The 10,720-nt window shown below is 42.3% G+C and overlaps 1 protein-coding gene across 1 annotated transcript in view; it reads left to right on the top strand.

Annotated features, from left to right (window-relative positions):
• Positions 1–1,987: 1,987 nt before the first annotated feature.
• Positions 1,988–10,720, top strand: part of LOC107701382 (E3 ubiquitin-protein ligase TRIM36) — a 38,709-nt gene continuing 29,976 nt past the window's right edge. The window contains exons 1-3 of the mRNA XM_016503379.1: positions 1,988–2,247; positions 2,511–2,751; positions 4,153–4,182. Of these exons, the coding sequence (XP_016358865.1) occupies positions 2,224–2,247; positions 2,511–2,751; positions 4,153–4,182 (295 nt within the window). The 5' untranslated portion in view covers positions 1,988–2,223. The remainder of the gene's footprint in view (positions 2,248–2,510; positions 2,752–4,152; positions 4,183–10,720) is intronic.

The following is a 10,720-nucleotide window of genomic DNA, read 5'->3' as shown; positions in this document are numbered from 1 at the left end:
CACGCACACACACTCTCACACACACACACACTCACTCACACACACACGCTCACACGCACTCACACACGCTCACACACACACACGCATACTCACACTCACACACGCTCACACACACACACGCATACTCACTCTCACACACGCTCACACACACACACGCATACTCACACTCACACACGCTCACACACACACACGCATACTCACTCTCACACACACACACACACACTCCTCACTCACTCCTCCTCACACACACTCACACTCACACACTCTCACACACACACACACTCACTCTCACACACACACACACACTCACTCTCACACACACACACACTCACATGCTGACTCAAACACGTCCTTGTTTGTCTGTACTGTGTTTCTTTTGACACTAGAATAAAATGTAAGATTGAAGATATTGACGTACACAGAAATGTAATGTTTAAGAACATTATTTCATTCTACAGTACATATTCTTAGAAGTAGCCACTGAATGGAAATGCCTGAATAAAACTATTTCTTTATTCTTTTGAAAAACAGTTTGCTTGTCTGGATCTCCTGGAATAGAATAAAGGGAGATATTCCAGAGACACTGCTTCACATATACAGAACAATCATGCAGAATTATGGGTCAAAGGTGGTTTGGATTTAACGTCAAACCTTCAAAACATCAAACGGTTAGAGATGGCTGTAAACTGCTGGATGTGGTGCGTCAAACATCTGGCTGCGGGAGGAAAAACTGATGAATAATTCATATAAAAAGGCAAAGGGGCTGAATATTTGTGTCGATTCTGAGTTTTACTCGACAGATTTCAAGAGCTGCTTGTACTGAGATTTACACCACAGAATAAAATATATGTTCAGAGAAAACCTGAATGACCCACATATGCAATGAATCATATATGTGAAGTTTAATGAGGTAAATCTGCCATCTGCTGTCCTGCTTTGCTGGGTTACATGCTCTTAGACTTGTACAGTATTTGATCATGTCTACACGAAGCATGTGTTTGCATCAGGGCTGATTGTGTGATGCTGCTGCTCTCAGGAGCTGTGCACATGTGCTGTACTGAGCATTATCTGTTCATGTGTGTGACCTGATGAATCTGCACCAAGAGCTGTCAGTCAGCGAGGCCACGCCCACAGAGCCAGCGAGTGGGCGGGGTCTCCGGTGCTCGAGTTGAATGAATTCTCTAGATCTCTGCGAGCGGATGATGCCGGTACGAGGATAATCAGACCATCCTCATCTTCATCTTCATCTTCATCAGGATGTCTGACTCGGACTTGTCGGAGTTCGCGAGTATCGTGGAGCGTCTCGAGAGAGGCGAGGTGAGCTTCATCTTCTGATGATCTGCGAAAATGTGATCGGTCCTTCTATTATGATGTCGATGCTTTATGACTATTTCTCTGCAGTCTGTCGGTGTCACGGAGAAATAATCGCTCGTTCGTCCGCTGCTGTCAGAATCCCGTTCGTATGACGTCACTGCTGCGCCTCGCCTTGTTTTCCACATTCAGTCATTAATTCAGTCATTAATTCAGTCATTAAGATGCTTTTATCCCAAGCGACTTGCAGAGGATGACCACAGAAGCAATCAGATGCAAGAGCTATGACAAGTCTCAGTCTAACGCAGTACACGTAGCAAGGTTTATATATATATATAAACAAAAAGAAAACAAGCTGTTAGAAAACGGATCGAGAGTGCAAGTGTTAGAGGGTCAAGTCAACAAATAGATCAAATAGAATTAGAATAGAGAGTGCTGGAGTTAGAGGGTCAAATAAAGATTTTGCATCATGTTGTCAGTGAATATAAGCTCATTTGTCGGGCGTGCTGTGAAGCATTTGGCGTCGTCTTGGACGTACATTATTTTTGTATTAATACCAAGGTATCAAAAATATAAGTACAAAAAATATCAAAATTAGGCACAAAGAAGTTATATTACAGGCAAAGCATCATTTATGCATGTATATAACAAAAAATAAATAATACAAAAAGAAAGCTTTAACACGTCTTGGATCTGCCTCGTGTATAATGTAGCGTTCTGTAGCGGACCCCGCCCCTTATTTAATTACTAAATAGTTTCGCTGCGGGGTTGCTATAGTGACGGCCGGTGACTCCGCCCACACTCGGCTGGTCGCGTTTGCGTGGCGTTGTTTGATTCGTCCTCGATCTGCGCGAGTCTCTCATTTGCGAAGTTGGATCCGGATCGCGGAGTTTGTCCTTCATTCTGCGCGCGATGTCCAGAAGAAGCTCGCTGCTAGTAAGTTCGAAGTTCGGTTCGAATCCTGAATGAAACCACTGTTGATTGCTGAGGGAAAGTTGAACCGACTGTTTAGAATTCATTTAATATGTTTTTTAAAATGTGTTTTAAAATAAACCATGCCTTGTAGACGTTCGTTCGTCCTTGCGACAGAGTTTAACGTAGTTTTGACGCTCGGAACAGAAAGACGAAAGTGAAGAATGGAAGCGACTTCCCAAACGCGCGCGTGTTCGGGCTCCTGCTGAAGCTGTGTTTCTCGACAGGTGCCGATGAAGAGCATCGAGCGGGAGCTGATCTGCCCCATCTGTGAGGAGCTCTTCACACAGCCGCTGGTGCTGCCCTGCCAGCACAGTGTGTGCCACCGCTGCGTCCGAGAGCTGCTCATGCCCAACCACGACGACTCTCTGAGCACCGACGCCGGATCCGAGAGCTCCAACCCCGGCAGCCCTCGCGCCAGAGTCCCGTCCCCCAGCACGGAGAAGCTGGAGCGCCTGGTGCGATCAGGTAACCCTCGCCCTGACACCGTTCACATTACACATCACTCTAACAGAGGAGTGTGACGATGATGTGTGACCAAAACCAGTGAAATTGATGCATTGATGCATCATCTGAAAGCTGAATAATAATCTTCCATTGATGTATGGTTTGTTAGGATAGGACAATATTTGAAAATCTGGAATCTGAGGGTGCAAAAAAATCTAAATATTGAGAAAATCATCTTTAAAGTTGTCCAAATTAAGTTCTTAGCAATGCATATTACTAATCAAAAATTAAGTTTTGATATATTTACGGTAGGAGATTTACAAAATATCTTCATGGAACATGATCTTTACTTAATATCCTAATGATTTTTGGCATAAAAGAGAAATGGATAATTGTGACCCATACAATGTATTGTTGGCTATTGCTACAAATATACCCCAGCGACACATATAGTGCAGTTCATTGATCAGGGTGCATAAACATCCACTTGCAATGCATTTTTAATTTTTGGATCTAAATTGAATAGCAGAAAGTACTGGCATCAAATGACACATGCACTGCAAAAAAAACAACCTAATATCTTACTCGGTGTTTTTGTCTTGTTTGACATACTTAAATTAATATATGTTTACAAAATTGAGCAAAATTTGTTTGTTTAAAATAGGAACATATCTGTCAATGTGGAATGAAAACTTGTTTTCTCTGAATTAAGTTTTTTTTTTTTCTGAAACCTTTGGCAGATATTTGTTCTTGTCTTAAACTCAATCATAAACTCACTTCGTTTGGATAAGTGTCTCATAAAACAAGACTTCACATCAAGTCATTTTGCTTTTCAAGTAAATGTAAATTGATTTAGGAATCTTTAGACGTTTGCTCTGCAAAATAAGACAATATAAGGAAGAACAGCACTGTTCTTGGCCAGTGTGATCAGAAGTGCAGTAAAAGTTAACTTATTTCCATATTCTACTTTTTGGGAGCAAAGATATTTTCTTTACTTGGTCTTAAAAAGGTCTTAAGTCTTAAATTTACCTTGCAGAAAGCCTGATCTAGCATAAAGAGCTTATTATTAGTATTCATAAAACTGCATTATTTTAGATGACGTGTTTTGTCTAGGTCCAAAAATGGGTTGTTTCTTGTTATCCTCCTAGAATTAGGACGAGATCAACAGCAGATTCAGTTACACGAGCTTATGTTTTGTGGTTATTTATCACTGCAGGAATGATTGAGCAGGTTTTGGTCACTGCTGTTTTAGTGTCTCCTCATCTCTTCTTTTACACTGTTGGCTTTCATTGCAGTTTTCCCCAAGAAATGTGATGCTGTTTTCATGTTCGTACAGTCATTGGTTGTGAATCAGGTTTCACTCCACTTCTGTTCACGTTTAACCATTGTTAGTCTTGTTTCACTGTTCTCTGTTGCCTGCAGCCTCGCTGAGGAGGTCGTTTGGAGCGAGAGGTAGATGTGGGTTACGTAATTTAATTAGCTGTAGTGACTGAGTACTGTGTCTCTAGACCTCCTGTACTCTCGCGCGCAACGCTTTGCGTAAACAACAGAGGAACGAATCACGGCGAAATGATACTGCCGCTTAAAGAAATGAACATTTGCTGTTAATTTACTAACTCTCAGGCCATCCCAGATGTAGGTGACTCATGTTCTTCAGTAGAACAGTAAAGAAGATTTTTAGCTGAAACCGTGCTCCTTGGTGACTCATAACATGCAAGTCAGCTGTATGCAACGAAATGCAGCTCTCTCTTTGAGAGTCAAAAAAAGCATATCAGGCAACACAGAATTAATACACACGGCTCCTGACGATATGAAGTGAAACGATCAGTCTGTGCAAGAAACTGAACATTATTTACAGCATTATTACCTGTAATCCAGAGCCTCAGACAAAGCATCCAGAATGATGTCCGGTTCACGAACGAATCATTATTCTGAATTGGCTCTTTTTAGTGAACTAGTTGAACCAGTTCATCAAATCGTCTGAATCAGTTCGCGGCTCGAGCAGCACAGATCTACAAGTTACTCGATCAAAACTCACTTCCAGACGCCTGACAGTCACTGCGACTGGAAATGAGATGAAACATCTGCGTATCTGATCCTGTGATGAATGAACGGATTCAGCTCCAGTTCCTCCAGCAGTCACTGAACCGAGGAAACAGTTCGACTCGGACCGAAGACCGATGAGCCGCTGCTATGAGCATGTGTGAACCGAGAGCTCGAATGAAGGGCTGAAATGAACGTTTTCATGGTTTCTCATGGTTTATGTAAAAAGCTGAGCTGATGAAGACTAGTTTATTGACTTTATATGCTTTAAACTATAAAACATCCACGTTTCACATTATTATTGGCTGCTTTAATAATATAATTGCGTATACGTGATGTCATTGTGTGATTACATAAACAAACTAATGAATTAAACCAGTTCATTGAAACGAACTAACCAACAGAACCAGTTAATGGACAAGAATCAGATTTACACATTTGCCTGGGGCTCTGGATTACAGATAATAATGTCATAAATAATGTTCAGTTTCTTGCACAGACCGATCGTTTCACTTCTTAAGACATCAATATATCATCAGGAGCCACAGGGATTCATATTGTGTTCCTTGATATGCTTTTTTTATTCTCAAAGTGCCGGTACCCATTGACTTGCATGTTATGAGTCACCAAGGAGCACGGGTTCAGCTGAAGAAAACGAGTCACCTACATCTTGGATGGCCTGAGAGTTAGTAAATTAACAGCAAACGTTAATTTTTGGGTGAAATGTCGCTTTAAATCTCTCGTACAGACAGACTGCGTTTGGACCGCGAGCGTGAGAACCAGTGTTTAATGTTGCTGTGGAGGAACACAGGAATCCCAGAGCATCTCATGCAGAGACAATACTCAGACATTTTTCTTCTAGACCACAGCAACTCAATAAATACTAGCAGCAGGCTGTGTAAAGAACGTCTGGTCACGTAATAAACTTCTGTGCTCAGGATTAGTGCGCGACCGATATTGGTTTTTTTGACTGCCGATGTCTTGGAAAGCAGGGTGACTAATATAATTTTATTTTCATTAATATTTAAGAAATTTGAAATCATTTGAAAATGGATAAAAAAATACATTTGTAAAATAAACATACTTGTACTTTAGATGACACAGTATTTTTCACAAATAAATAAATATTTAATAAAAATATAATTAAAAAGGTAGTAAACACCGTAACCAGCAGAGCACTCAGTATTCTGGGAAGTTTGTGTGCATTGGGAATGATGTTTTGTCAAATAAAGCCAAAGTAACACTCATTTTACACACAGCACACAGTGAAAATGACATGAATATGACCGTGCGTAAATAGATAATTTGAAATCACGAATTTAACGTTTAAAGCTTTCAATTAGCACCGAAAGTCACGCAGAGAACACGCGATCATGCAAGATACACATGCACACGTCACAAGATCTCACAGCTGGATTCGACTAAGTTTGCGAAATTAAATGTTCATTAGCCATTCAAAGATTTGTTTAAATGATATAAATGCGTATTTACTGAATGCTGATGGCAAATGAGAAAGTATTATAATTTTTGCCTTTCTATTACTAATAATATAAAAGCAATCGTTACAATATTTTTTTAATACATTTTAATCCCGTTGTTAAACAGTTCTATCTGATTATTACCCGTATTAAACAGAACTGTTAACGACGACGGCGAACAAGAGGAGAATGTGAGCACTGTGTGTAAAATATACTGTAAGTCCCGCCTCAAACACATCGGCCAAACAGAAAAAGTTATCGGCCGATGCCAATATGTGAAAAATGCCAAATATCGGCCTTGGCGATATATCGGTCGACCACTGCTCAGGATTCGCTTCAAGCTGCGTCTCAGAACCCGCTCCACCCTTCCGACTCAGACGAACCCATCCCGAGCGTGAGCCGCTGGTACCCATGCGGTTCTGTGGTTTTGTAGGGATCGGCCTGTTTCTGGTCTGAGCGTTTATTTTCTCCCCTCTGCGCTGAGTGTCATTGCGGCAGCATCAGGTCCCAGCATGCCGTGCGGCGGCCCCCCCCACCCCCGAGCAGCGCAGCACACTCAGTCCAAGTACACGCTTTATTTCACTCATGTCCCGATCTGAACCCGGCCCGCGCTCATCATCGTCCGCATGCGCCGCTCCTTCCGTCTGTGTGGTGTGGTGCTGTCTCTCGTTTGGTGTTTGTTTGCATTTCTCTTTGCTGTTCTTTGCCATCAATGCTTGAAAGCCCATTGCAGAAGCCCATGACACTGACCTGGACCGTCTGCAGAGAGAGCCTCATCTCGCTTTAAAGCTGCTGTGTGATCATCTGTCCCTCACCGCTAGAACACATGCTTTCAGCACTGAACAAGGCTGACATTCTTAGCACTGAATGTAAAAGTGATTAATAACGGATGTGTTGACCGTAATGAGGTCACGCTTGCAGTTCAACTCTAGGTTAGGGTTGGGTTACGCTTGTAGATTTGTTTAAATTATATAAATGCGTATTTGCTGAATGCTGACGGCAAACGAGAAAGTATTATAATTTTTGCCTTTCTATTACTAATAATATAAAAGCAATCGTTACAATATTTTTTTAATACATTTTAATCCCGTTGTTAAACAGTTCTATCTGATTATTACCCGTATTAAACAGAACTGTTAACGACGACGGCGAACAAGAGGAGAATGTGAGCACTGTGTGTAAAATATACTGTAAGTCCCGCCTCAAACACATCGGCCAAACAGAAAAAGTTATCGGCCGATGCCAATATGTGAAAAATGCCAAATATCGGCCTTGGCGATATATCGGTCGACCACTGCTCAGGATTCGCTTCAAGCTGCGTCTCAGAACCCGCTCCACCCTTCCGACTCAGACGAACCCATCCCGAGCGTGAGCCGCTGGTACCCATGCGGTTCTGTGGTTTTGTAGGGATCGGCCTGTTTCTGGTCTGAGCGTTTATTTTCTCCCCTCTGCGCTGAGTGTCATTGCGGCAGCATCAGGTCCCAGCATGCCGTGCGGCGGCCCCCCCCACCCCCGAGCAGCGCAGCACACTCAGTCCAAGTACACGCTTTATTTCACTCATGTCCCGATCTGAACCCGGCCCGCGCTCATCATCGTCCGCATGCGCCGCTCCTTCCGTCTGTGTGGTGTGGTGCTGTCTCTCGTTTGGTGTTTGTTTGCATTTCTCTTTGCTGTTCTTTGCCATCAATGCTTGAAAGCCCATTGCAGAAGCCCATGACACTGACCTGGACCGTCTGCAGAGAGAGCCTCATCTCGCTTTAAAGCTGCTGTGTGATCATCTGTCCCTCACCGCTAGAACACATGCTTTCAGCACTGAACAAGGCTGACATTCTTAGCACTGAATGTAAAAGTGATTAATAACGGATGTGTTGACCGTAATGAGGTCACGCTTGCAGTTCAACTCTAGGTTAGGGTTGGGTTACGCTTGTTAACTCAACATCTCATGCCACTGTTTACACAGCCAGAGAAGTTCCTGCCACCGTTCCTTTAGAAGAGGAAAAATAAACATTGTGTGTTCTTAATGTAAGCAGTGTTTTAAAGGTGAAATATCATGAAAATCTGACTATAATCAGGTCCCCAGTGCATCACAGAAAACTTGAAAAAGGGCAACCCAGTAACTTTGTTTTGGTAAGGCTTTCTCTGCAAGCTTGTGAAAAAAACAGCCGCTCAGCTTTCGCTCCCTCGGCGACGTAGTGAAGGGATGTTGTTATAATATTACCACCCCTTAATCTACACATTTCCACCCACAACGCCGTCATTGTGTTTTCACAAGCGACAACGGTGTAGCAGTTCTAACGCCGCGGCGAAAGTTTGAGCAAAGCATGCTAACTGTTCTGTCACAGACGAGCACAGAACACTGTTTAGAGTCCCAGCCTCAGAGGAGACGACAGAGCAGTGCATTTATTGATTTATTTACTGTATATTGCTGCTGCCACACAGATCTAAAATAAACATGCGATTTATTTCCCTGCTGTTTACCTTCACAGACATAACCCACTGTTTTTGTAACTCGTGTGTTTTTAACAGACTTGTGTGTATTTGGCAGTTTAAGCGCAATAAGACATGAAAGAGAACTTAGTTTAGTACTCGTATGTCGTGTGACAGATGCTTTCTGTGCACTCAGAAAACCCTGTATCAGAAGTTTAAACTGATATGGCTTTAAAACGCATGATTTCAACACGATAGACATAATCAAAACCAAACAGATGTTTTTTGGCAGAGATCTGAGATACAAGCTGTAATGGCGCAGCTCTATTCTGGAAAAGGGGGCGGGGAGCAGCAGCTCATTTGCATTTAAAGAGATAGGCACGAAAACCAGCGTGTTTCTGCTTCCACTCCAAATAGGCATTTTCAAAATGATATAATAAATGATCTGTGGAGTATTTTGAGCTGAAACTTCACAGACACATTCTGGGGACACCTGAGACTTATGTTACATTTTGTAATATAAGACAAAAGGGGCATAAGAGGTCTCCTTTAAAGTATTATACAACATTTTAAAGTTGATGGAGTGTAGATGTCATGTTAGTATCATAACCTGAGGGAAGAACAACTGCAATCAAGAGAATCATGTTCAATTTCAGTTTTTAGCACAGTGTCCAGATTTTCTGGTTTTGTTTCTGGAAAAGAATCTTAATTTCATTGCATCACTAACTGAGTGAAACACATGCCCTGTCCAAACACTCACACTTGCAGTCTTGGCCACTTGAGAGCGCGCGTGTTCAAGACTGTCCCAGGTCTTAAAAACGCCAAAGCACAGTGCCCTTAACGCGCACTAAACCCACACTATCTCCAGGACTGCTCCAGAGCGCTATTCCAGGCTTAGTGTATCCCATCATGCATCATGTTCTGGAAAGACTCTTAGTGTTTGAATTTGAAGTTGAATTTAAAACACAAAGTATTTAAAATAAAAAATAAAGCTATGTAAACACTTGCATTTTTACAACACTATAAGTGTGTCCCATCAGGTGATGAAAAGTTCTACACACACTTGTGGTCTTAAAAGGCCCAAAGACCGCAAGTGTGGGTATTTGGACAAAGTAACTGATGCATCACAACACTGAGCAGCCAGACGTGTCATCATCTGACTCGACCAATGATGTGTGTTTGGGGCGGGGCTGTCTTTTAGGCTGACCAATGGCAGACGGAGTGTTTGTGGATACTAGGGCTGCGACGATAAATCGATGCAGAATTGATTCGTGGATGGATTCTGAGATCTTCTGAATGCATCGCGATTCTCTGGAATGGATTCTGAGCTTATATTTTAACAGCAGATGGCGCTCTACTCTAGTTTTTATCTGCTGACTCAAATGCTCATGAAGAAGAGCTGAAGAGCGCTTGTGCATTCAGCTGAGTCTGTAATTTCACCTCGGCTCAGAATGCTTTTATGACACCAGATTAATGTAAACAGCCCACTGTGAACACGCTTCAACCTTTTCGAATCTTATGAATGATTATTTTAGGTTCGAGTGTGTGTAAGGATTTGGAGACAAGCAGAGTTCGGATGTTTCTGAAGCATGCTGTGTTCAAAACTAAGCTCAGAATCGACTGGAGAAAGAATTGCGACGCATTCGGAAAATCTCAGAATCGATGCGGAATCATTTCTCAATTCGTGATGCATCGGTTTATTTTCCCAGCCCTAGTGGAAACCTGTCAGGAAATCATCAGTTCTGTTGGTGGAGCAGAAATGACGCACCGCAGCTTTAAAAAGAGTGACCTTGATCTCATTCAGCGCTGTGAAATAACTTGCAGACATGCCTGTTTTTTTTGCTTAATTCGTTTTTAATTGCCATTTTTTGATCTAGTGTTTCTCGTGTCCAGATCAGTGGGCTGCTGTTGTGCTGTGTTCAGTTTGAGTCACTCCACGTGTGTCTGATCTTGTTTGATCACTAGTGCTTCAGTGTGAGTGTGAGAGAGAGTGTGTGTGTGTGTGTGTGAGAGAGAGTGTGTGTGTGTGTGAGAGAGTGTGT

This window comes from Sinocyclocheilus anshuiensis, unplaced genomic scaffold (assembly GCF_001515605.1).
Source record: "Sinocyclocheilus anshuiensis isolate Anshui unplaced genomic scaffold, SAMN03320099.WGS_v1.1 scaffold2328, whole genome shotgun sequence".
NCBI lineage: Eukaryota > Metazoa > Chordata > Actinopteri > Cypriniformes > Cyprinidae > Sinocyclocheilus > Sinocyclocheilus anshuiensis.
The sequence above is the reverse complement of the archived record's forward strand: the minus strand, read 5'-3'. Positions and strand labels throughout refer to the sequence as shown.